The sequence below is a fragment of the Coturnix japonica genome, chromosome 2 (genome assembly GCF_054131305.1).
Source record: "Coturnix japonica strain WE chromosome 2, WE-NBRP24, whole genome shotgun sequence".
NCBI lineage: Eukaryota > Metazoa > Chordata > Aves > Galliformes > Phasianidae > Coturnix > Coturnix japonica.
Genome location: NC_140664.1, coordinates 133,187,762 through 133,214,373, shown reverse-complemented (window position 1 = coordinate 133,214,373; position 26,612 = coordinate 133,187,762). Strand labels below are relative to the sequence as shown.

At 50.1% G+C, this 26,612-nt stretch overlaps 6 protein-coding genes across 6 annotated transcripts; all 6 read right to left on the bottom strand.

The window, feature by feature from the left end:
* Positions 1-2,545: 2,545 nt before the first annotated feature.
* On the bottom strand, positions 2,546-3,502 carry LOC146762169 (uncharacterized). Its single transcript, XM_085538964.1, has one exon. The coding sequence runs from the start codon at positions 3,500-3,502 to the stop codon at positions 2,546-2,548; it is 957 nt and encodes a 318-aa protein (XP_085395090.1).
* A 2,568-nt stretch (positions 3,503-6,070) lies between these two features.
* LOC146762168 (uncharacterized) lies at positions 6,071-7,027 on the bottom strand. The gene has a single exon (XM_085540895.1). It carries the CDS (start codon positions 7,025-7,027, stop codon positions 6,071-6,073), a length of 957 nt encoding a protein of 318 aa, XP_085397021.1.
* Positions 7,028-9,569: 2,542 nt separating this feature from the next.
* LOC146762167 (uncharacterized) lies at positions 9,570-10,707 on the bottom strand. The gene has a single exon (XM_085540894.1). The coding sequence runs from the start codon at positions 10,572-10,574 to the stop codon at positions 9,621-9,623; it is 954 nt and encodes a 317-aa protein (XP_085397020.1). The 5' UTR covers positions 10,575-10,707; the 3' UTR covers positions 9,570-9,620.
* A 2,434-nt stretch (positions 10,708-13,141) lies between these two features.
* LOC146762166 (uncharacterized) lies at positions 13,142-14,095 on the bottom strand. Its single transcript, XM_085540893.1, has one exon. The coding sequence runs from the start codon at positions 14,093-14,095 to the stop codon at positions 13,142-13,144; it is 954 nt and encodes a 317-aa protein (XP_085397019.1).
* A 2,565-nt stretch (positions 14,096-16,660) lies between these two features.
* Positions 16,661-17,626, bottom strand: LOC146762165 (uncharacterized). Its single transcript, XM_085540892.1, has one exon. The coding sequence runs from the start codon at positions 17,624-17,626 to the stop codon at positions 16,661-16,663; it is 966 nt and encodes a 321-aa protein (XP_085397018.1).
* A 2,561-nt stretch (positions 17,627-20,187) lies between these two features.
* On the bottom strand, positions 20,188-21,226 carry LOC107308742 (uncharacterized). The gene has a single exon (XM_015852819.3). It carries the CDS (start codon positions 21,151-21,153, stop codon positions 20,188-20,190), a length of 966 nt encoding a protein of 321 aa, XP_015708305.2. The 5' UTR covers positions 21,154-21,226.
* Positions 21,227-26,612: the final 5,386 nt, after the last annotated feature.

Genomic DNA, 26,612 nt, shown 5'->3' with positions numbered 1-26,612 from the left:
TACTCAATTAATATTAAATACTTTTGGCTTATTAACATAATAATTCTGTTTTTTGCCTAATTGCAATCTTTAAGGGATTCTATGTAGTTTTTTTTTTCCCTCTCTGTTTGGAAGTCCTAAGAGCTCTGAAGTTATTGATCAAATCTTCCCCACAAATCCTAATGGAACCACAAGAGCATGTGATACAGCTCTGATCAGTCTCCATGTTGCTAATGAATGCACTTCAAGAAAATGAAATTTGTTTCAGCTTCATGTTGCTCATACAGATGCTTTGAAAACACATGAAATGAGTACTCCAGATCATTATCATACTTGGGTCTTATCAGGACCCAAGGTACCAACCTAATTTTTTTTACAAGAGCTGCCAGAGTAAACCCATGACTCTCTTCTGAATCAGCACATCAAGTTTGTTGTGCTCTGCAGAAAGGAGAGAACAGCAGAAGATAACAGACAGCACCACAGCTCTGGGAAATGGGGCAATAGAAATAAAGGCAAGTGGTGATCAAAATGTCTGTGTTAAAGCTTGGCCCTGGAACAGAGTGGGTACATCTCCTCTTCAGTTTCTTCTTCTGAAAATTAAGGTACTGTTTACTTCAGGCATTTCTCATTAAACTCAGGAAGACAGTATGTTCTTTTCTGATTCTGGTTGGAGGGGTATGATTGGAAATGGTGGCCTGATATCTGTTAGCAAACAAAGGAAAAGAGGAAAAAGAGAGTTTTGCAGATAGTCTAAGTCTTTGCAAGAGTACTGCTGGAATAGCAAGTGCTCAAAGGGAGTCTTTACATACGTGTTACCTATTTAACAGTGACAAAAGATGAAGCCCCTTGCAGACCAAGTATGGGAGACAGAAGAAACAAAGCTTGCTTACAGGCGACTGAAAAATAAGCCAAGTCTTTTATGCCTAAAGACTGGATATTGACATTTGGCAAACCTAGTGTGGTGCCAATTCATAATCCTCTTGAGGCTTTACAAGATCTCAGCACACATGCTAAGAGCTTGCATTGCCTATGAACATTTTCGTCAACCATCAATGGCACAAGTCTTTATATTTCACACTGCTTTATCTCTAGGGTGCTACGCAGCCAAAATATCCTCAATCATTAGCAGACATTTGGACACTGTGGTAATGAAACCATGTTAGTTGCCAGAGAAAGTGTCAGTAATTGATTGGTGTGATGCACTATGAATTGGATGATAGTTTATTCCTAGGAAAGGCATTTTCATCCATTTTTTTCCCCCGGTGTTTTACATTTGTTCTCAGAACATGGAAATTCTAACAAGGGCAATTTTAGAAATTAAAAATGTATGGCATGAGGCCATTTGATTCTGCCATTAAGGCACTTCACTGCTGTATTCCTGGGCCATAAAGGGAGGACGAGTACTGTGAAAATTAGCAACAAGCTGTACATTGCACAGCTGCACAGAAGGACCCAGAGTGAGCTTAACTTAGGGGCAAAATGGTAGAGCTGGCCAGTAAGAGCTGCCTTATGTAACAGAAATTATAAAAAGCCATTCAGTGTGCGATCAAAAGAGAGAGAAACCTCTGGATATGATGCTTTAAAACTTTTAGGCTATTTTGATGCCGGATCCAAATCACTCAGAAAGCCCAGTGGTAACAAATACACCTCATAGCATGCGTGTTATTTGCTTTCTGTGTTTGCTCCTTTTTTTAGGAGGCTATCAGTCTTTACTTTTCTGGTCCATATTGGCTGGTGTTGATACACGATCTCAAACTGCTTGTGCATATAGCTTTTCAGTAATCCATCACTGTGCAAGAAGGATAGACTTAGAAAAGTCAAGGGCAAGGTTAATCCTGCTGCTGTGATTGTGCAGGTGTGCTCAGCACTTCCCTTGAACTCCTGCTGTCTAACTCTGTATTCAAACACCTGTATGTTAATGTCCTGGCCTGTGAGGAGCAATGGAATTCTACATGAATCCAAATGCTCCTCCACACACATTTGGAGCATTATCATAAAAAGACTTTAATATTAATCCTATAACCTTCAGATGGAGGGCTTTAGTAATGCTAACAGACTAAGCTCAGTGACTTCTCTGTGAGATACATATTATTATGATAGGTGAACTGGAAAATGGGCCAAGACAACATCAATGAATGATTCGTACCTCGAATCATTGGATAGACAACATAGCTGAAATTATTCCAGTTTCTTTCTATGAGCCTCTATGTGGTAAAGTCTTGTTGATTATTGCTTGTTGGTTCTACTTAATGTTATTTTTGTCTCTGAACTTCCACAGCAGCTGAAGTGTTCATTCTTTGACTGATTAAAGGATGGGAGATCAGAGAATAACAAAGGGTAAAAAACTGTTTTGTTTTCTTTAATTTGATTTGTTTTTCAGGAGCATCTTCTTGAGGATTGTGCAGCTCTGAGCCAACTCTTGTCCCAGTTCCAGGACACAGGGTGCAGAGAGCAATGGCTCTCATGTGGCAGAGCAAGCAAACGATGAACCATCATGGAATCAGGACACTGAGAACAACATATGCATCTCAATTTTTATCTTTTATTGGAAACAAAGGTAACCCTACTAGAGGCGCCGGGAGTGCCGCCTCTTGCAGGGTGGAGGAGCGCGTTGGGTGCTGCTGGCCCTCCTCTTGGTGGGACGCCGGGGCCTCCCAGCTGAGCGCTTCCTGCCCCGGCTGCGAGTGGAGGGGCCGTGGCTGGGACCCTGCTCAGAGGGACCAGCTGCCTCAGGATCCGGCTCTGCAGCAGAGCCCCCTCCAGGGGCACTGCTGGAAGAAGTGCCGGGTAGCTCCTCAGTTTCAGAACACGCAGAGCAGCAGGAGGGAGCGGCGCTGGGGGCGATGGTCTCGTAGAGGGCTGCAGGGCCATCCTCCTGCTCCTCAGCAGCACTGGGGTCTTCCAGGCCCAGCAGCCTCCAGGCCTCCTGGCTGCACCGGCTCGCGATGGTTGCGACGAGGCCGTCAATGAGCGGTGCGGTGCTGGGCCCAATGGCGTGTTCTGTGCACTGCACCAGTGTGTCCCTGTCTGGCCCCACCTGGCACAGGAATGCCAGGATCATGCTCTTGAGCCAGTTGATCTTCCACCAGCCCAGCTCCTGGTTGCGGCGTAATTCCTGCTCCAGCCAGGGCAGCACCGGGTCGAGGATGGTTCGTCTCTCCCGGAAAAGTGCTGCCCAGACCTCTGGCAGGAGGCCGCCCACTCTCTCTGGCTCCGCAGCCATGGGCTCAGGTGCAGATGGTGGAGCAGATGCCGCAGTGCCGTTGGGGTCGGTGGTGGTGCCGAAGCTGACGGGCACTGGCACTGCGGGCGGGGAGACGATGCACTCCACGTACTCGTTGTCTCCCCGCACAGAGACCCGGATGGTCTTCATGGCCATCCGGCACAGTGGGCAACTGTCGCTCAGAGTTGCCCACCGATGAATGCAACCGAGGCAGAACATATGGTTGCACGGAATGGCATGTGCAATGTCCCGTCGCACATCGCGGCAAACGGCACATGTCCATGCCTCTTCTGCAGCCATGATCTTCTTGCTGCAGCAGGTTGGGAGAACCGAGGATGTCAAGTTGTTCTCCTCCAATGGAGCTGCAGCAGAGGTGTTACACTCTGCAGGAGAAAGAGAGATCACAATCAACTTGATGTCCCAGGGTGCAAAAGTCCTCAGCAGATCCTCTGCAGGAAGCCCTCCCAAGCCTGTGACTGGGCCGTCATGGCTGCCCTGGGGAACCAAGTTGCCCGCACACTACTCACCTCTGCTGCTGCAGGTGCACTCGGTAGGGCCCTGGCTGCCTGCACTAGACAGGACCAGGGAATCAGACGCGATGCTGCGGGGTCAGGCACTGAGATGCTGCAAGCAGCCCCAGGCACGACCCAGCACAGCACAGCCAAGAACTTGCTCGACCTCGAAGCCTCGCACAGCTGCTCAGCACGGTCCAGGAACGAGCCAGACTGAGCCAAGCTCAGCCAGCACCCCAGTATGAGCAGTGAGGGCTAAGCAGTCACAGTCCGTTGCCTGGTGATGTCACACAGCCCGTTGCTGGGGGGCATCACCATGGGCCATCCGCCCACACAGCACCCACCCATGTTTCAAATATTACCCCCTTTTCCTCGTCCTGATTTGCTGGACCTTCCCCATTGTTCCCATGCTCCTTTTAAGCCCTACATTATTGCACAGGACTTTCTTTTTTCTCTGATTAAACCACCTCTAGTTGTACATGTGTTTAGTCTTTTTCTTCTTCAGTAGTAAACTGAAGTGAAATATTTTCACCTATGGGTAATATAGATATTGGGTTTGGCATTCGGGTATGAGTATGATTCCCGAAGTCGTTTGGGATGGCTGAAGGTGAAATAATACTCACAGTACACACGTAAACATCAACTTTAATGAGAAATTTATATGGAACGGAAGCCATGTAGTCTTTGGCCTTCCCACAAGTACATCTAGGAAAGCTGTGCAGTGTTATGGGAAATCAAAGGAAGCCTTGAGTTAGTTAACAGACTTGGGGAAACCTTGTCTTACCAACTTTAGGAGGAAATAGAGAAAGTGGGGATGACAGGTGGGGGGCTTGGAGGGTGATCACTGCTCTTGTATCTGTTTTGAGACCTGCCAGTGATGGTGTCAGGTGTGGAGAGAAAGGGCCCCTCTTACACTTCTGCATGTCCTCAATTTTAGGCCACACTGGTTGGGCTTCTGGAGCCTTCTCCTGTGCTAGGTTCAGCACTGGCTGAGACACCTATCAAATCAAGAGTAGTGACACCAGGCACTCTCCCGGGGCTTAAGAGTCTCTCGGGGTATTGTCGGGGCTCACAGCACAGTTGCTTGGGCTCATCCCTCACTCTGAGGTGACCACTTTTCACAGACAATCACTGAGGGGAACAAATTCGCACTGAACATAAAAGAAGATCAAGTCTGAGTCCAGCTGAGGAGCCTGGGACACATCCTTGGGGCCTGACGGGATTCATTTGCATCCTCGATGAATTGGAGTATGGAGGTGAAAATCCTTTAGCAGAGTAGAAAATACTCTCTACCAGAATTGAAGAGTAACGGCAGTCAGCATCATAGAATCACAGAATCACTCGGGCTAAAAAGACCTTAATGATCACTGAGTCCAAGATGTCTGCACTGACAAGAAAAGAGAGCACTGCATCCATTTTTAAGATTATTCAGAAGGACAGTGAGCACTACTCCCTCCTCCTGAGTTCTGGCAGTGTGGTTAGTGGATAGTATTGCACAGTTTATCCCTGCAACTGTGTAGTGACTTTATGGTTTTTGTTATATGTATTCCACATGATAACATCATGTATTGCTCAGGGAGTTTAAAAGCTAATGCTGCAGTTCCGTGGGTTGTCAGCAGTTCCGTTTACCCATTTCAGGACGGTTGAAACGTACACCAGCTCCCAGAAGTCTTCACTGTTCCGTTTCTGTATTCCGATTTGTGGGAAAGATGAATCTGACTGGAAGTCATGAGAGTAGCTCTCTTTGCTCCCTGGCTGAAGAGATCAAGAACTTTGGTCTTCAGAAACTCATCTATTCAGCGGATTACTTTCAATCCCTACTAAACTGCATTTTCTATGTTGTAATTTGTAAACTAAGATTGTTTTCCTCCTCAGATGGGCACCACTGTTGTTTCCCCCCTAATTCCCTTTCATTCCCTTTCCTCATTTCCCGTCCTGTTAGGGCTGGTGAGTCTGTGGGCCTGCTGTCCTCATCACAGATAAAGACCTAGAGATCAGACTGTGGCAGAGTGAACATGCTGCAATTGAGCAAGCCACATGAACTGGGAACTAACAAGCGTTCTGCCTGAGAGCATAGATAGGCTCTTATTGAAAACAGCTCTGCCTGCCGGTACTTCGTCAGCCTTCACCCACTGCACGGATCATCCCACTCACGGTGGCTCTGCAGCTCACACCCTGCACATGGCCCAGGAGAATGGTTTAATGGTGCCTCAGTCACACCGGGTGCTGAGAGCGCAGAGTGCACTGGCTCTCGTGTGGCAAAGCAAGCAAACAAAGAACCATCATGAGAAAAGGACACTAAGAACAACATATGCATCTCAGTTTTTATCCTTTATTGGAAACAAGGGTAACCCTGCTAGCGGCGCCGGGAGTGCCGCCTCTTGCAGGGTGGAGGAGCGCGTTGGGTGCTGCTGGCCCTCCTCTTGGTGGGACGCCGGGGCCTCCCAGCGGAGCGCTTCCTGCCCCGGCTGCGAGTGGAGGGGCCGTGGCTGGGGCCCTGCTCAGAGGGACCAGCTGCCTCAGGATCCGGCTCTGCAGCAGATCCCCCTACAGGGGCACTGTTGGAAGAAGTGCCGGGTAGCTCCTCGGTGTCAGCACAAGCAGAGCAGCAGGAGGGAGCAGCGCTGGGGGCGATGGTCTCGTACAGGGCCGCGGGGCCATTCTCCTGCTCCTCAGCAGCACTGGGGTCTTCCAGGCCCAGCAGCCTCCACGCCTCCTGGCTGCACCGGCTCGCGATGGTTGCGACGAGGCCGTCAATGAGCGGTGCGGTGCTGGGCCCAATGGCGTGTTCTGTGCACTGCACCAGTGTGTCCCTGTCTGGCCCCACCTGGCACAGGAATGCCAGGATCATGCTCTTGAGCCAGTTGATCTTCCACCAGCCCAGCTCCTGGTTGCGGCGTAATTCCTGCTCCAGCCAGGGCAGCACCGGGTCGAGGATGGTTCGTCTCTCCCGGAAAAGTGCTGCCCAGACCTCTGGCAGGAGGCCGCCCACTCTCTCTGGCTCCGCAGCCATGGGCTCAGGTGCAGATGGTGGAGCAGATGCCGCAGTGCCGTTGGGGTCGGTGGTGGTGCCGAAGCTGACGGGCACTGGCACTGCGGGCGGGGAGACGATGCACTCCACGTACTCGTTGTCTCCCCGCACAGAGACCCGGATGGTCTTCATGGCCATCCGGCACAGTGGGCAACTGTCGCTCAGAGTTGCCCACCGATGAATGCAACCGAGGCAGAACATATGGTTGCACGGAATGGCATGTGCAATGTCCCGTCGCACATCGCGGCAAACGGCACATGTCCATGCCTCTTCTGCAGCCATGATCTTCTTGCTGCAGCAGGTTGGGAGAACCGAGGATGTCAAGTTGTTCTCCTCCAATGGAGCTGCAGCAGAGGTGTTACACTCTGCAGGAGAAAGAGAGATCACAATCAACTTGATGTCCCAGGGTGCAAAAGTCCTCAGCAGATCCTCTGCAGGAAGCCCTCCCAAGCCTGTGACTGGGCCGTCATGGCTGCCCTGGGGAACCAAGTTGCCCGCACAATACTCACCTCTGCTGCTGCAGGTGCACTCGGTAGGGCCCCGGCTGCCTGCACTAGACAGGGCCAGGGAAACAGATGCGATGCTGCGGGGTCAGGCACTGAGATGCTGCAAGCAGCCCCAGGCACGACCCAGCACAGCACAGCCAAGAACTTGCTCGACCTCGAAGCCTCGCACAGCTGCTCAGCACGGTCCAGGAACGAGCCAGACTGAGCCAAGGTCAGCCAGCACCCCAGTATGAGCAGTGAGGGCTAAGCAGTCACAGTCCGTTGCCTGGTGATGTCACACAGCCCGTTGCTGGGGTGCATCACCATGGGCCATCCGCCCACACAGCACCCACCCATGTTTCAAATATTACCCCCTTTTCCTCGTCCTGATTTGCTGGACCTTCCCCATTGTTCCCATGCTCCTCTTAAGCTCTACATTAATGCACAGGACTTTCTTTTTTCTCTGATTAAACCACCTCTAGTTGTACATGTGTTTAGTCTTTTTCTTCTTCAGTAGTAAACTGAAGTGAAATATTTTCACCTATGGGTAATATAGAGATTGGGTTTGGCATTCAGGTATGAGTATAATTCCCGAAGTCCTTTGTGATTGCTGAAGGTGAAATAGCACTCACAGTACACACATAAACATCAACTTTAATGAGAAATTTATATGGAACGGAAGCCATGTAGTCTTTGGCCTTCCCACAAGTACATCTAGGAAAGCTGTGCAGTGTTATGGGAAATCAAAGGAAGCCTTGAGTTAGTTAACAGACTTGGGGAAACCTTGTCTTACCAACTTTAGGAGGAAATAGAGAAAGTGGGGGTGATGTTTGGGGGTTATGGAGAGAGATCACTGCTCTTGGATCTGTTTTGAGACCTGCCAGCGAGGGTGTCAGGTGTGGAGAGAAAGGGCCCCTCTTACACTTCTGCATGTCCTCAATTTTAGGCCTCACTGGCTGGGTTCTGGAACCTTCTCCTGTGCTAGGTCCAGCACTGGCTGAGACACCTATCAAATCAAGAGAAGTGACACTAGGCACTCTCCCGGAGCTTAAGAGTCTCTGGGGGTATTGTCGGGGCTCACAGCACAGTTGCTTGGGCTCATCCCTCACTCTGAGGTGACCACTTTTCACTGACAATCACTGAGGGGAACAAATTCCCACTCAACATAAAAGAAGATCAAGTCTGAGTCCAGCTGAGGAGCCTGGGACACATCCCTGGGGCCTGACGGGATTCATTCACATCCTCAAGGAATTGGAGTATGGAGGTGAAAAGCCTCTACCAGAGTAGAAAAGTACTCTCTACCAGAATTGAAGAGTAATGGCAGTCAGCATCATAGAATCACAGAATCACTCGGGTTAAAAAGACCTTAATGATCACTGAGTCCAAGATGTCTGCACTGACAAGAAAAGAGAGCACTGCATCCATTTTTAAGATTATTCAGAAGGACAGTGAGCACTACACCCTCCTCCTGAATTCTGGCAGTGTGGTTAGTGGATAGTATTGCACAGTTTATCCCTGCAACTGTGTAGTGACTTTATGGTTTTTGTTATATGTATTCCACATGATAACATCATGTATTGCTCTGGGAGTTTAAAAGCTAATGCTGCAGTTCCATGGGTAGTCGGCAGTTCCGTTTACCCATTTCAGGAGGGTTGAAATGTACATCAGAAGTCTTCTGGTGTCACCAGAAATGCTCCCAGAAGTCTTCACTGTTCCATTTCTGTATTCCGGTTTGCGGGAAAGATAAATCTGACTGGAAGTCAAGAGAGTAGTTCTCTTTGCTCACTGGCTGAAGAGATCAAGAACTTTGGTCTTCAGAAACTCATCTATTCAGCGGATTACTTTCAATCCCTACTAAACTGCATTTTCTATGTTGTAATCTGTAAACTAAGATTGTTTTCCTCCTCAGATGGTCACCACTGTTGTTTCCCCCCTAATTCCCTTTCAATCCCTTTCCCCATTTCCCATCCTGTAAGGGCTGGCGAGTCTGTGGGCCTGCTGTCCTCATCACAGATACAGACCTAGAGATCAGACTGTGGCAGTGTGAACATGCTGCAATTGAGCAAGACATATGAACTGGGAACTAACAAGCGTTCTGCCTGAGAGCATAGATAGGCTCTTATTGAAAACAGCTCTACCTGCCGGTACTTCGTCAGCCTTCACCCACTGCACGGATCATCCCACTCACGGTGGCTCTGCAGCTCACACCCTGCACACGGCCCAGGAGACTGGTTTAATGGTGCCTCACCCTCACCGGGTGCTGAGAGCACTGAGAGCACTGGCTCTCGTGTGGCACAGCAAACAAACGATGAACCATCATGGGAAAAGGACACTAAGAACAACATATGCATCTCAGTTTTTATCCTTTATTGGAAACAAGGGTAACCCTGCTAGCGGCGCCGGGAGTGCCGCCTCTTGCAGGGTGGAGGAGCGTGTTGGGTGCTGCTGGCCCTCCTCTTGGTGGGACGCCGGGGCCTCCCAGCAGAGCACTTTCTGCCCCGGCTGCGAGTGGAGGGGCCGTGGCTGGGGCCCTGCTCAGAGGGACCAGCTGCCTCAGGATCCGGCTCTGCTGATCCCCCTCCAGGGGCACTGTTGGAAGAAGTGCCGGTTAGCTCCTCGGTGTCAGAACACGCGGAGCAGCAGGAGGGAGCGGCGCTGGGGGCGATGGTCTCATAGAGGGCTGCAGGGCCATCCTCCTGCTCCTCAGCAGCACTGGGGTCTTCCAGGCCCAGCAGCCTCCACGCCTCCTGGCTGCACCGGCTCGCAATGGTTGCGACGAGGCCGTCAATGAGCGGTCTGGTGCTGGGCCCAATGGCGTGTTCTGTGCACTGCACCAGTGTGTCCCTGTCTGGCCCCACCTGGCACAGGAATGCCAGGATCATGCTCTTGAGCCAGTTGATCTTCCACCAGCCCAGATCCTGGTTGCGGCGTAATTCCTGCTCCAGCCAGGGCAGCACCGGGTCGAGGATGGTTCGTCTCTCCCGGAAAAGTGCTGCCCAGACCTCTGGCAGGAGGCCGCCCACTCTCTCTGGCTCCGCAGCCACGGGCTCAGGTGCAGATGGTGGAGCAGATGCCGCAGTGCCGCTGGGGTCGGTGGTGGTGCCGAAGCTGACGGGCACTGGCACTGCGGGCGGGGAGACGATGCACTCCACGTACTCGTTGTCTCCCCGCACAAAGACCCGGATGGTCTTCATGGCCATCCGGCACAGTGGGCAACTGTCGCTCAGAGTTGCCCACCGATGAATGCAACCGAGGCAGAACATATGGTTGCACGGAATGGCATGTGCAATGTCCCGTCGCACATCGCGGCAAACGGCACATGTCCATGCCTCTTCTGCAGCCATGATCTTCTTGCTGCAGCAGGTTGGGAGAACTGAGGATGTCAAGTCGCTCTCCCCCAAAGGAGCTGCAGCAGAGGTGTTACACTCTGCAGGAGAAAGAGAGATCACAATCAACTTGATGTCCCGGAGTGGGAAAGTTGTCAGCTGTTCTTCTGCAGGAAACCCTCCCAAGCCTGTGACTGGGCCGTCATGGCTGCCCTGGGGAACGAGGTTGCCTGCACACTACTCACCTCTGCTGCTGCAGGTGCACTCGGTAGGGCCCCGGCTGCCTGCACTAGACAGGGCCAGGGAAACAGATGCGATGCTGCGGGGTCAGGCACTGAGATGCTGCAAGCAGCCCCAGGCACGACCCAGCACAGCACAGCCAAGAACTTGCTCGACCTCGAAGCCTCGCACAGCTGCTCAGCACGGTCCAGGAACGAGCCAGACTGAGCCAAGGTCAGCCAGCACCCCAGTATGAGCAGTGAGGGCTAAGCAGTCACAGTCCGTTGCCTGGTGATGTCACACAGCCCGTTGCTGGGGGGCATCACCATGGGCCATCCGCCCACACAGCACCCACCCATTTTTCAAATATTACCCCCTTTTCCTCGTCCTGATTTGCTGGACCTTCCCCATTGTTCCCTTGCTCCTTTTAAGCTCTTCATTAATGCACAGGACTTTATTTTTCTCTGATTAAACCACCTCTAGCTGTACATGTGTTTATTCTTTTTCTTCTTCAGTAGAAAACTGAAGTGAAATATTTTCACCTATGGGTAATATAGAGATTGGGTTTGGCATTCGGGTATGAGTATGATTCCCGAAGTCCTTTGGGATGGCTGAAGGTGAAATAATACTCACAGTACACACATAAACATCAACTTTAATGAGAAATTTATATGGAACGGAAGCCATGTAGTCTTTGGCCTTCCCACAAGTACATCTAGGAAAGCTGTGCAGTGTTATGGGAAATCAAAGGAAGCCTTGAGTTAGTTAACAGACTTGGGAAACCTTGTCTTACCAACTTTAGGAGGAAATAGAGAAAGTGGGGATGACAGGTGGGGGGCTTGGAGGGTGATCACTGCTCTTGGATCTGTTTTGATACCTGCCAGTGACGGTGTCAGGTGTGGAGAGAAAGGGCCCCTCTTACACTTCTGCATGTCCTCAATTTTAGGCCTCACTGGTTGGGCTTCTGGAGCCTTCTCCTGTGCTAGGTCCAGCACTGGCTGAGACACCTATCAAATCAAGCAAAGTGACACCAGGCACTCTCCCGGGGCTTAATAGTCTCTCGGGGTATTGTCGGGGCTCACAGCACAGTCGCTTGGGCTCATCCCTCACTCTGAGGTGACCACTTTTCACTGACAATCAATGAGGGGAACAAATTCCCACTCAACATAAAAGAAGATCAAGTCTGAGTCCAGCTGAGGAGCCTGGGACACATCCCTGGGGCCTGACGGGATTCATTCGCATCCTCAAGGAATTGGAGTATGGAGGTGAAAAGCCTTTACCAGAGTAGAAAATACTCTCTACCAGAATTGAAGAGTAACGGCAGTCAGCATCATAGAATCACAGAATCACTCGGGCTAAAAAGACCTTAATGATCACTGAGTCCAAGATGTCTGCACTGACAAGAAAAGAGAGCACTGCATCCATTTTTAAGATTATTCAGATGGACAGTGAGCACTACTCCCTCCTCCTGAATTCTGGCAGTGTGGTTAGTGGATAGTATTGCACAGTTTATCCCTGCAACTGTGTAGTGACTTTATGGTTTTTGTTATATGTATTCCACATGATAACATCATGTATTGCTCTGGGAGTTTAAAAGCTAATGCTGCAGTTCCACGGGTTGTTGGCAGTTCCGTTTACCCATTTCAGGAGGGTTGAAATGTACACCAGCTCCCAGAAGTCTTCACTGTTCCGTTTCTGTCTTCCAATTTGTGGGAAAGATAAATCTGACTGGAAGTCATGAGAGTAGCTCTCTTTGCTCACTGGCTGAAGAGAGCAAGAACTTTGGTCTTCAGAAACTCATCTATTTGGCAGATTACTTTCAATCTCTACTAACCTGCATTTTCTATGTTGTAATTTGTAAACTAAGATTGTTTTCCTCCTCAGATGGTCACCACTGTTGTTTCCCCCATAATTCCCTTTCTATCCCTTTCCACATTTTCCATTCCTGTAAGGGCTGGCGAGTCTGTGGGCCCGCTGTCCTCATCACAGATACAGACCTAGAGATCAGACTGTGGCAGTGTGAACATGCTGCAATTGAGCAAGACATATGAACTGGGAACTAACAAGCGTTCTGCCTGAGAGCATAGATAGGCTCTTATTGAAAACAGCTCTACCTGCCGGTACTTCGTCAGCCTTCACCCACTGCACGGATCATCCCACTCACGGTGGCTCTGCAGCTCACACCCTGCACACGGCCCAGGAGACTGGTTTAATGGTGCCTCACCCTCACCGGGTGCTGAGAGCACTGAGAGCACTGGCTCTCGTGTGGCACAGCAAACAAACGATGAACCATCATGGAAAAAGGACACTAAGAACAACATATGCATCTCAGTTTTTATCCTTTATTGGAAACAAGGGTAACCCTGCTAGCGGCGCCGGGAGTGCCGCCTCTTGCAGGGTGGAGGAGCGCGTTGGGTGCTGCTGGCCCTCCTCTTGGTGGGACGCCGGGGCCTCCCAGCAGAGCACTTCCTGCCCCGGCTGTGAGTGGAGGGGCCGTGGCTGGGGCCCTGCTCAGAGGGACCAGCTGCCTCAGGATCCGGCTCTGCTGATCCCCCTACAGGGGCACTGTTGGAAGAAGTGCCGGGTAGCTCCTCGGTGTCAGAACACGCGGAGCAGCAGGAGGGAGCGGCGCTGGGGGCGATGGTCTCATAGAGGGCTGCAGGGCCATCCTCCTGCTCCTCAGCAGCACTGGGGTCTTCCAGGCCCAGCAGCCTCCACGCCTCCTGGCTGCACCGGCTCGCAATGGTTGCGACGAGGCCGTCAATGAGCGGTCTGGTGCTGGGCCCAATGGCGTGTTCTGTGCACTGCACCAGTGTGTCCCTGTCTGGCCCCACCTGGCACAGGAACGCCAGGATCATGCTCTTGAGCCAGTTGATCTTCCACCAGCCCAGCTCCTGGTTGCGGCGTAATTCCTGCTCCAGCCAGGGCAGCACCGGGTCGAGGATGGTTCGTCTCTCCCGGAAAAGTGCTGCCCAGACCTCTGGCAGGAGGCCGCCCACTCTCTCTGGCTCCGCAGCCACGGGCTCAGGTGCAGATGGTGGAGCAGATGCCGCAGTGCCGCTGGGGTCGGTGGTGGTGCCGAAGCTGACGGGCACTGGCACTGCGGGTGGGGAGACGATGCACTCCACGTACTCGTTGTCTCCCCGCACAGAGACCCGGATGGTCTTCATGGCCATCCGGCACAGTGGGCAACTGTCGCTCAGAGTTGCCCACCGATGAATGCAACCGAGGCAGAACATATGGTTGCACGGAATGGCATGTGCAATGTCCCGTCGCACATCACGGCAAACGGCACATGTCCATGCCTCTTCTGCAGCCATGATCTTCTTGCTGCAGCAGGTTGGGAGAACTGAGGATGTCAAGTCGCTCTCCCCCAAAGGAGCTGCAGCAGAGGTGTTACACTCTGCAGGAGAAAGAGAGATCACAATCAACTTGATGTCCCGGAGTGGGAAAGTTGTCAGCAGTTCTTCTGCAGGAAACCCTCCAAAGCCTGTGACTGGGCCGTCATGGCTGCCCTGGGGAACGAGGTTGCCTGCACACTACTCACCTCTGCTGCTGCAGGTGCACTCGGTAGGGCCCCGGCTGCCTGCACTAGACAGGGCCAGGGAAACAGATGCGATGCTGCGGGGTCAGGCACTGAGATGCTGCAAGCAGCCCCAGGCACGACCCAGCACAGCACAGCCAAGAACTTGCTCGACCTCGAAGCCTCGCACAGCTGCTCAGCACGGTCCAGGAACGAGCCAGACTGAGCCAAGGTCAGCCAGCACCCCAGTATGAGCAGTGAGGGCTAAGCAGTCACAGTCCGTTGCCTGGTGATGTCACACAGCCCGTTGCTGGGGGGCATCACCATGGGCCATCCGCCCACACAGCACCCACCCATTTTTCAAATATTACCCCCTTTTCCTCGTCCTGATTTGCTGGACCTTCCCCATTGTTCCCTTGCTCCTTTTAAGCTCTTCATTAATGCACAGGACTTTATTTTTCTCTGATTAAACCACCTCTAGTTGTACATGTGTTTATTCTTTTTCTTCTTCAGTAGAAAACTGAAGTGAAATTTTTTCACCTATGCGTAATATAGAGATTGGGTTTGGCATTCGGGTTTGAGTATGATTCCCGAAGTCCTTTGGGATGGCTGAAGGTGAAATAATACTCACAGTACACACATAAACATCAACTTTAATGAGAAATTTATATGGAACGGAAGCCATGTAGTCTTTGGCCTTCCCACAAGTACATCTAGGAAAGCTGTGCAGTGTTATGGGAAATCAAAGGAAGCCTTGAGTTAGTTAACAGACTTGGGAAACCTTGTCTTACCAACTTTAGGAGGAAATAGAGAAAGTGGGGATGACAGGTGGGGGGCTTGGAGGGTGATCACTGCTCTTGGATCTGTTTTGAGACCTGCCAGTGACGGTGTCAGGTGTGGAGAGAAAGGGCCCCTCTTACACTTCTGCATGTCCTCAATTTTAGGCCTCACTGGCTGGGCTTCTGGAGCCTTCTCCTGTGCTAGGTCCAGCACTGGCTGAGACACCTATCAAATCAAGAGTAGTGACACCAGGCACTCTCCCGGGGCTTAATAGTCTCTCGGGGTATTGTCGGGGCTCACAGCACAGTTGCTTGGGCTCATCCCTCTCTCTGAGGTGACCACTTTTCACTGACAATCAATGAGGGGAACAAATTCCCACTCAACATAAAAGAAGATCAAGTCTGAGTCCAGCTGAGGAGCCTGGGACACATCCCTGGGGCCTGACGGGATTCATTCGCATCCTCGATGAATTGGAGTATGGAGGTGAAAAGCCTTTACCAGAGTAGAAAATACTCTCTACCAGAATTGAAGAGTAACGGCAGTCAGCATCATAGAATCACAGAATCACTCGGGCTAAAAAGACCTTAATGATCACTGAGTCCAAGATGTCTGCACTGACAAGAAAAGAGAGCACTGCATCCATTTTTAAGATTATTCAGAAGGACAGTGAGCACTACTCCCTCCTCCTGAATTCTGGCAGTGTGGTTAGTGGATAGTATTGCACAGTTTATCCCTGCAACTGTGTAGTGACTTTATGGTTTTTGTTATATGTATTCCACATGATAACATCATGTATTGCTCCGGGAGTTTAAAAGCTAAAGCTGCAGTTCCGTGGGTTGTCAGCAGTTCCGTTTACCCATTTCAGGACGGTTGAAACGTACACCAGCTCCCAGAAGTCTTCACTGTTCCGTTTCTGTATTCCGATTTGTGGGAAAGATAAATCTGACTGGAAGTCATGAGAGAAGCTCTCTTTGCTCACTGGCTGAAGAGAGCAAGAACTTTGGTCTTCAGAAACTCATCTATTCAGCGGATTACTTTCAATCCCTACTAAACTGCATTTTCTATGTTGTAATTTGTAAACTAAGATTGTTTTCCTCCTCAGATGGTCACCACTGTTGTTTCCCCCTAATTCCCTTTCTATCCCTTTCCCCATTTCCCACCCTGCTAGGGCTGGCGAGTCTGTGGGCCTGCTGTCCTCATCACAGATACAGACCTAGAGATCAGACTGTGGCAGAGTGAACATGCTGCAATTGAGCAAGCCACATGAACTGGGAACTAACAAGCGTTCTGCCTGAGAGCATAGATAGGCTCTTATTGAAAACAGCTCTGCCTGCCGGTACTTCGTCTGCCTTCACCCACTGCACGGATCATCCCACTCATGGTGGCTCTGCAGCTCACACCCTGCACATGGCCCAGGAGACTGGTTTAATGGTGCCTCAGTCACACCGGGTGCTGAGAGCACTGAGAGCACTGGCTCTCGTGTGGCACAGCAAGCAAACGATGAACCATCATGGGAAAAGGACACTAAGAACAACATATGCATCTCAATTTTTATCCTTTATTGGAAACAAGGGTTACCCTGCTAGCGGCGCCGGGAGGACCGCCTCTTGCAGGGTGGAGGAGCGCATTGGGTGCTGCTGGCCCTCCTCTTGGTGGGACGCCGGGGCCTCCCAGCGGAGCGCTTCCTGCCCCGGCTGCGAGTGGAGGGGCCGTGGCTGGGGCCCTGCTCAGAGGGACCATCTGCCTCGGGATCCGGCTCTGCAGCAGAGCCCCCTTCAGGGGCACTGTTGGAAGAAGCACCATGGAGCTCCTCGGTGTCAGCACACGCAGAGCAGCAGGAGGGAGCGGCATTGGGGGCGATGGTCTCGTAGAGGGCTGCAGGGCCATCCTCCTCCTCCTGAAGAGCACTGGGGTCTTCCAGGCCCAGCAGACTCCAGGCCTCCTGGCTGCACCGGCTCGCGATGATTGCGATGAGGCCGTCAATGAGCGGTGCGGTGCTGGGCCCAATGGCGTGTTCTGTGCACCGCACCAGTGTGTCCCTGTCTGGCCCCACCTGGCACAGGAATGCCAGGATCATGCTCTTGAGCCAGTTGATCTTCCACCAGCCCAGCTCCTGGTTGCGGCGTAATTCCTGCTCCAGCCAGGGCAGCACCGGGTCGAGGATGGTTCGTCTCTCCCGGAAAAGTGCTGCCCAGACCTCTGGCAGGAGGCCGCCCACTCTCTCTGGCTCTGCAGCCATGGGCTCAGGGGACGGTGGTGCAGGTGCTGGAGCAGATGCCGCAGTGCCACTGGGGTCGGTGGTGGTGCCGAAGCTGACGGGCACTGGCACTGCGGGCGGGGAGACAATGCACTCCACATACTCGTTGTCTCCCCGCACAGAGACCCGGATGGTCTTCATGGCCATCCGGCACAGTGGGCAACTGTCGCTCAGAGTTGCCCACCGATGAATGCAACCGAGGCAGAACATATGGTTGCACGGAATGGCATGTGCAATGTCCCGTCGCACATCGCGGCAAACGGCACATGTCCATGCCTCTTCTGCAGCCATGATCTTCTTGCTGCAGCAGGTTGGGAGAACCAAGGATGTCAAGTTGTTCTCCTCCAATGGAGCTGCAGGAGAGGTGTTACACTCTGCAGGAGAAAGAGAGATCACAATCAACTTGATGTCCCGGGGTGCAAAAGTCCTCAGCAGATCCTCTGCAGGAAGCCCTCCCAAGCCTGTGACTGGGCCGTCATGGCTGCCCTGGGGAACCAAGTTGCCCGCACACTACTCACCTCTGCTGCTGCAGGTGCACTCGGTAGGGCCCCGGCTGCCTGCACTAGACAGGACCAGGGAATCAGACGCGATGCTGCGGGGTCAGGCACTGAGATGCTGCAAGCAGCCCCAGGCACGACCCAGCACAGCACAGCCAAGAACTTGCTCGACCTCGAAGCCTCGCACAGCTGCTCAGCACGGTCCAGGAACGAGCCAGACTGAGCCAAGCTCAGCCAGCACCCCAGTATGAGCAGTGAGGGCTAAGCAGTCACAGTCCGTTGCCTGGTGATGTCACACAACCCGTTGCTGCGGGGCATCACCATGGGCCATCCGCCCACACAGCACCCACCCATGTTTCAAATATTACCCCCTTTTCCTCGTCCTGATTTGCTGGACCTTCCCCATTGTTCCCATGCTCCTTTTAAGCTCTACATTAATGCACAGGACTTTCTTTTTTCTCTGATTAAACCACCTCTAGTTGTACATGTGTTTACTCTTTTTCTTCTTGAAAAGTAAACTGAAGTGAAATTTTTTCACCTATGGGTAATATATAGATTGGGTTTAGAATTCGGGTATGAGTATGATTCCCGAAGTCCTTTGTGATTGCTGAAGGTGAAATAGCACTCACAGTACACACATAAACATCAACTTTAATGAGAAATTTATATGGAACGGAAGCCATGTAGTCTTTGGCCTTCCCACAAGTACATCTAGGAAAGCTGTGCAGTGTTATGGGAAATCAATGGAAGCCTTGAGTTAGTTAACAGACTTGGGGAAATCTTGTCTTACCAACTTTAGGAGGAAAGAGAGAAAGTGGAGATGACGGGTGGGGAACATGGAGAGAGATCACTGCTCTTGGATCTGTTTTGAGACCTGCCAGTGATGGTGTCAGGTGTGGAGAGAAAGGGCCCCTCTTACACTTCTTCATGTCCTCAATTTTAGGCCTCACTGGCTGGGCTTCTGGAGCCTTCTCCTGTGCTAGATCCAGCACTGGCTGAGACACCTATCAAATCAAGAGAAGTGACACCAGGCACTCTCGCGGGGCTTAATAGTCTCTCGGGGTATTGTCGGGGCTCACAGCACAGTCGCTTGGGCTCGTCCCTCACTCTGAATTGACCACTTTCCACTGACAATCAATGACTGAATAAATTCCTGCTCATCATAAGAGAAGATCAAGTGTTGAGGCCACCTGAGGAGCCTTGGACGCATCCCTGGCACCTGACGGTATTCATTTGAATCCTCAGTGAATTTGAGTATGGAGGTGACAAGCCTTTACCAGAGTAGAAAAATACACTCCACCAGACTTTAAGAGTAGTGGCAGTCAAGATTATAGAATCATAGAATTGCTCAGTTTGGAAAAGACTTTAAGGATCATAGAGTTCAAGATGTCCGCACTGACAAGAAAAGAGAGCACTGCATCCATTTTTAAGATTATTCAGAAGGAGAGTGAGCACTATTCCCTCCTCCTGAATTCTGGCAGTGTGGTTAGTGGATAGTACTGCACAGTTTATCCCTACAAGCGTGTAGTGACTTTATGGTTTTTGTTATATGTATTCCACATGATAACATCATGTATTGCTCTGGGAGTTTAAAAGCTAATGCTGTAGTTCCGTGGGTCGTCGGCAGCTCCATTTACCGATTTCAGGAGGGTTGAAATGTACACCAGCTCCCAGAAGTCTTCACTGTTCCGTTCCTGTGTTCCAGATTGTGGCAAGGATAAATCTGACTGGAAGTCATGAGAGTAGTTATCTTTGCTCCCTGGCTGAACAGAGCAAGAACTTTGGTCTTCAGAAACTCATCTATTTGGCAGATTACTTTCAATCCCTACTAACCTGCATTTTCTATGTTGTAATTTGTAAACTGAGATTGTTTTCCTTCTCAGATGGTCACCACAGTTGTTTCCCCCCTAATTCCCTTTCATTCCCTTTCCTCATTTCCCGTCCTGTTAGGGCTGGTGAGTCTGTGGGCCTGTTGTCCTCATCACAGATACAGACCTAGAGATCAGACTGTGGCAGTGTGAACAAGGTGCAATTGAGCAAGCTTCATGAACTGGGAACTAACAAGCGTTCTGCCTGAGAGAATAGATAGGCTCTTATTGAAAATAGCTTTGCCTGCCGGTACTTCGTCAGCCTTCACCCACTGCACAGATCAAACCTCTCACGGTGGCTCTGCAGCTCACACCCTGCATACGGCCAGGAGACTGGTTTAATGGTGCCTCACCCACATCGAGTGCTGAGAACCACTGGTTCTCGTGTGGCACAACAAGCAAACGATGAACCATCATGAGAAAAGGACACAGAGAACAACATATGCATCTCAATTTTTATCATTTATTGGAAATAAAGGTAACCCTGCTAGCGGCGCCGGGAGTGCCGCCTCTTGCAGGGTGGAGGAGCGCGTTGGGTGCTGCTGGCCCTCCTCTTGGTGGGACGCCGGGGCCTCCCAGCCGAGCGTTTCCTGCCCCGGCTGCGAGTGGAGGGGCCGTGGCTGGGGCCCTGCTCAGAGGGACCGGCTGCCTCAGGATCCGGCTCTGCAGCAGAGCCCCCTTCAGGGGCACTGTTGGAAGAAGTGCCGTGGAGCTCCTCGGTGTCAGCACAAGCAGAGCAGCAGGAGGGAGCAGCGCTGGGGGCGATGGTCTCGTACAGGGCCGCGGGGCCATTCTCCTGCTCCTCAGCAGCACTGGGGTCTTCCAGGCCCAGCAGCCTCCACGCCTCCTGGCTGCACCGGCTCGCGATGGTTGCGACGAGGCCATCAATGAGCGGTGCGGTGCTGGGCCCAATGGCGTGTTCTGTGCACCGCACCAGTGTGTCCCTGTCTGGCCCCACCTGGCACAGGAATGCCAGGATCATGCTCTTGAGCCAGTTGATCTTCCACCAGCCCAGCTCCTGGTTGCGGCGTAATTCCTGCTCCAGCCAGGGCAGCACCGGGTCGAGGATGGTTCGTCTCTCCCGGAAAAGTGCTGCCCAGACCTCTGGCAGGAGGCCGCCCACTCTCTCTGGCTCCGCAGCCATGGGCTCAGGGGACGGTGGTGCAGATGGTGGAGCAGATGCCGCAGTGCCGCTGGGGTCGGTGGTGGTGCCAAAGCTGACGGGCACTGGCACTGCGGGCGGGGAGACGATGCACTCCACGTACTCGTTGTCTCCCCGCACAGAGACCCGGATGGTCTTCATGGCCATCCGGCACAGTGGGCAACTGTCGCTCAGAGTTGCCCACCGATGAATGCAACCGAGGCAGAACATATGGTTGCACGGAATGGCATGTGCAATGTCCCGTCGCACATCGCGGCAAACGGCACATGTCCATGCCTCTTCTGCAGCCATGATCTTCTTGCTGCAGGCTGGGAGAACCAAAGATGTCAAGTTGTTCTCCTCCAAAGGAGCTGCAGCAGAGGTGTTAAACTCTGCAGGAGAAAGAGAGATCACAATCAACTTGATGTCCTGGGGTTCAAAAGTCCTCAGCAGATCCTCTGCAGGAAGCCCTCCAAAGCCTGTGACTGGGCCGTCATGGCTGCCCTGGGGAACCAAGTTGCCCGCACACTACTCACCTCTGCTGCTGCAGGTGCACTCGGTAGGGCCCCGGCTGCCTGCACTAGACAGGACCAGGGAATCAGACGCGATGCTGCGGGGTCAGGCACTGAGATGCTGCAAGCAGCCCCAGGCACGACCCAGCACAGCACAGCCAAGAACTTGCTCGACCTCGAAGCCTCGCACAGCTGCTCAGCACGGTCCAGGAACGAGCCAGACTGAGCCAAGCTCAGCCAGCACCCCAGTATGAGCAGTGAGGGCTAAGCAGTCACAGTCCATTGCCTGGTGATGTCACACAGCCCGTTGCTGGGGGGCATCGCCATGGGCCATCCGCCCACACAGCACCCACCCATGTTTCAAATATTACCCCCTTTTCCTCGTCCTGATTTGCTGGACCTTCCCCATTGTTCCCATGCTCCTTTCAAGCTCTACATTAATGCACAGGGCTTTCTTTTTTCTCTGATTAAACCACCTCTAGTTGTACATGTGTTTACTCTTTTTCTTCTTCAGTAGTAAACTGAAGTGAAATTTTTTCACCAATGTGTAATATAGAGATTGGGTTTGGCATTAGGGTATGAGTAAGTTTCATGTAGTCCTTTGGGATACTGAAAGTGAAATATCACTTTGGTACATACGTAAGCATCAGTAGTAACAAGAAATTTATACTGAAGAGCTACCCTGTAGGTGTTGGCCTTCTCACAAGTACATCTACGTAAGCTGTGCAGTTTAATGGGAAATGAACTTAACAACCTTGGGGAAACCTTTTCTTAGCAATTTTAGGAGGAAATAGAGAAAGTGGGGATGATGGGTTGTGGCCATGGAGAGAGATCACTACTGTTTGATCTGGCGTCAGACCTGCTATTGCGGCTGTTAGTGTGGAGAGAAAGGGCCCCTCATAGAACTGTGCATGTCTTTAATTATAGGCCCCAGTGATTTTGGAGCCCTCTTTTGTCCTAGTTACAGTGATAAGTGACACCAGGCACTCTCCTGGGGCTTAAGAGTCTCTCAGGGTATTGTCAGGGCTCACAGCACAGTCACTTGGACTCATCCCTCACTCTGAGGTGACCACTTTTCACTGGCAGTCACTGAGGGAACAAATTCCTGTTCATCATAAAAGAACATCAAGTCTGAGGCCACCTGAGGAGCCTTGGACGCATCCCTGGCACCTGATGGGCTTCATTTGAGTCCTCAAGGAGTTGGAGTATGGAGGTGACAAGCCACTCTCTACAAGACTTGAAGAGTAATTGCAGTAAAGATCATAGCATCATAGAATCGCTCAGGTTGGAAAAGACCTTAGAGATCATTGAGTCCAAGATGTTTGCACTGACAAGAAAAGAGAGCACTGCACCCACTTTTTATAACTTCATTAAGAATGTGTGTTGCCATTACCCCCTCCTCCTGACCGCTGGCAGTGTGGTTAGCATCAGCATCAAGAAGGCAGATATCCTCAATATTTAAGTGGTTTATGTGCACCGTGGTCTCCTTCTTCGATCCCCACTCTTGCACAGCATTTGCTGACACACGTGGTCAGAGTGATAAGGGACATTTGTGTTATCAAGAACCAAACACTGAGCCACCGTCTTCAGAAATTATCTCATTTATTTGATGTATTACCTCCAATCCCAAGCAACTTGATGGAAAGGAATCAGCTTCTCTAGAGCCTTTGTATATGTTCCTCAGACTTTGTCCAAGGAAATCATGCTCTGGCAGAACTGTGTTAGCTAAGAAACTTGTGTTACAGTTCTGAATCCAGACATGAAACACATGAAAGCAGCAGGAAGGGTTGTAGTATGACTTCAAATTTGTTAGCACTGCTGAGATGAGCAAGTCATCCTTAGTTAAATAAACTGTTTTCACTCTTCCTGAGCATGAGGTCATGAGAAGTTCAGTGTAATTAACAGTTAGGAGATACGGGGAGTGGAGAAGTACAATGCAATGTTTATTTAAAGAGCCATAAAACTGGTAAAATATAATGTTCCTACCAGAGAGGGAGCTATTAGAATCAGCTTTCTTTAGGAATATTTTTGTAATAAAGTGTTGTGACATCATAAAAATAGCATAAAACTATCCGAATAAAATGGAAGGAGTAGAATTTCAGCAGCCCAGGATCCGCAAGGGAAAGGGGCACCAGGTAATATTTGTAGCTCTTTCCCCATGGGCTTACATGTGTGTGGAAGCTCAAATGCCCAATTATATTACAGTCTGATACTGGCCAGTGGCCGAAACATAAATTTAAGAGTCCCAGTGGGGAGCTATCCCTGCTGCAGTGCCTGTGTGAAGAATGATGTGTGACTGTCTTTATAGTGTGTGTAATGTAGGCCGGCACATCGCTGTGCACCAGTTGATTCTGGCAGTTGCTGAAACTGATGTTGATAATGGTCCTTGGCCTGGATTTCCCTTGTCTCACCACTATACACTGTTCTTCCCTTTTCTTTTCCAAGAACAGAGGGATGGGAGAGGAATAAGAAGGGTCAAAGCCGTGAAATTCAGAGTGGTTGGGTTGGGCCAAAACTGCAGCCAAAATAAACAGGGGGATGCACAGAGCCTCAAGGCTCTTCTGGGGTACTACATTGCCAAATCATCGCATGCCAAAAGTGAGAAACATTTTACCTGAAGGTGGACTCTCAATACTGTACATTTTGGCTCACTGTCAAATAATATTTCCCACTATTATATGAGATTTTGTATTTGCAAAGAAAGTACAAAACTGAAAATAAAACCCCTCTCTCCAAAAACTTAGATTTCACACAGAGCACTTTATTGCTTTGTTGGATGCATTTCTAGCTAAAATTTACATGCCATTTTAAAAACCTAAGAAGTCATTTCCTATGTCCTGAAGTTCCATAATCTTAGAAAGAAAAGGAAAATTATGTAGTTTAAGAAATAGAGTAACCTTGCCACCTGAGAACAGACCTGAAGTCCATCTTCTGTAATATCCTGCCTCTTCTTCATGAGAAGTGCCTCAGAGTAAGACCAGAAACCTTGACAACAGAGACTGATTTGTTTCCCCAGGAAAATCAAAACAAAAATGCAGTGATATCACTCTGTATAGACACAATGCAATTACTCACTGACTGACATGCCAACAGCAATGCAAGGTCTTACTCCCTACCAACCCAGCCCAGCAACCCCTGAGCAGCTGCTCCCAGCCCATCTCGCCACAGCTTTATGGCCTTCTGCATGTTATTACAGGGTATGGAATAATTGTAGGCCTAATTCAGGCCAACCATCCTGGCTCCACTCCACCCACCTCTGCCACACTAAAAAGGCAGCAGCTCTTCCACACTGAGTGGCCTGGCCTGGTTCTGGGTGTGCTTCCATCACTTAGTTACAGCCAAGATATTGGTGTTCTATTAATGTTGTTTTGTCTGAAACCAGGACATCTGTGTAGGGTAGTAGAAGAGCGCAGCTCTAAGGGAAGCATAGGGAAGCTGATAGTGTGGCCGGTGGGATGCAGACATCAAAGCTTTCCAGAGGTCCCTTTTGTAGACTTAGTACCCCAAATCTGAACTTTTGGGGTCAGTCTCAGGACCTGTCTTCCCCACTGGATGACTATTTCCACTCAGACAACAGATTGGTCAGTTATTCAGCTTACAATTCATAAACTAAATCATTCACATCTTGCTGTTTATGTGTAGTCAGCTGCTCTGATCAGGTTGTGGGCCACTATCTAATTGTTTCAAAGCTATTTTGAATCCATATATTTCTGGAAAACTAAACTGGCAGACAAATCATAGCTTTAAAAACCCCAGAAAAAATCCATGCATTACATGAGCATCTTTCATTTGAAGAAATTAATATAATGAATTAATTAAGAAGGAGTCTATTTATGTTCAAAGTGTTTGAAGTCATTCTTTAAAATGGAGCTTAGAGGATATTTCATATCTGTTTTCTTCTTGTTTTTAAGTAACTCAGCCACCTCCAGACCTGATGACACTGGAAATAGCAGTATGAACAGATCTAACAGCTGCTGCTTGGAACTGCTCATTTTCACTCCAATCCTTGAAAAGCAGAAATTTGCTAAACCTGGTTCTTTGTAGATTGAGCTCATGATCACTCCTTTACCTGGAGGCCATGACTGTATGGTGGAAGGTGTGGCTACACAAGAGCATCTCACCTTTTGCTCTGTGTCTGTTCTCACAACACAGTAAATGTTGGGAAATTCAGGATACAAGATACAAGATACAAGGATACAAGATCTTTGTGGTATAATCTAAACTGCTTGAGTCCCTTTGAGGTGCAAGTTCCTTATAATTCCAAGAGGAGGAGATTGCCAGGGGCGGGATAGCTGCCAGAAAAACAGTATATCCCTTAACTCATAAATCTCAAAGCAGTTATTCAGGAAGAAAGTAAGGCATCTTTGTTTTGCTGGGTGTTCAGTACTTGATTCTGCCCTCAGAAACACTTCAGCACGATCCTTCTTTTGGCAGTGAGATTACAGATGTGCTTGAAATTATGTGCATCACTAAACTAGATAACAGTGCTCAGCACCAGCCAAAACTGAGACCCTACACGAACCTGTCTTGGTGGCAGGGAATTCTTAAGTGCAGAGATGTACTGAAAAAGTCTTTGTACAGAGGACTGTTGTGAAGAATCAGAGTGCCCTGATTTTTATTTATATTTTTTGCCTGTACCTTCACAAAAAGAAACAGAGATTGACTTTGAAAACAACACTTGAAAGTTCCCACATCAAATTTACCTCCCTTTGAGGTGCCGCATGAAGGACTCTGTGTAGGCATGTGGCAGATTTGGTGCAAGTGTGTAAGAGGAAATGTAAAGTGAACTTTTTTGGATATAAAATATGTTTACCTTTATTTGTTTCTTCTGTTAGACTTTATCACGCCAGGCAATAACAAAAGCAAAAGTTGAATCTACACTTTAATTTGCATTTGCAAGAGCAGAGGAACAAGGGGCAGAAATGTTTCAAAGCAGAACTATATGGATAGGGGAATTTCTGTACTGAGGGAAATGTCAATGTCTTAAGATTTATTTACTCTTCAAAATGAAACAAGCCTGTGCTTTAAAGTTGTGGTTCTGCTGAGAATTGATTAAAAGTTCTTCTGGAGTTTTTTCGGGTTTTTTTTAATGCTTTCTATGAAAAACAAACATGCAGTTTGGAAATGCTGGTATCATTAAGTACTGATTCACAGGGAAGTACTTCTTTCTGGAAGTTACCATTGGAAAATATAAATTATTCTCGTGTTACCTAAGAAGAGCTTTCCTTCTTTAACTGATTCCTTTGCCAGCCTCCCCAT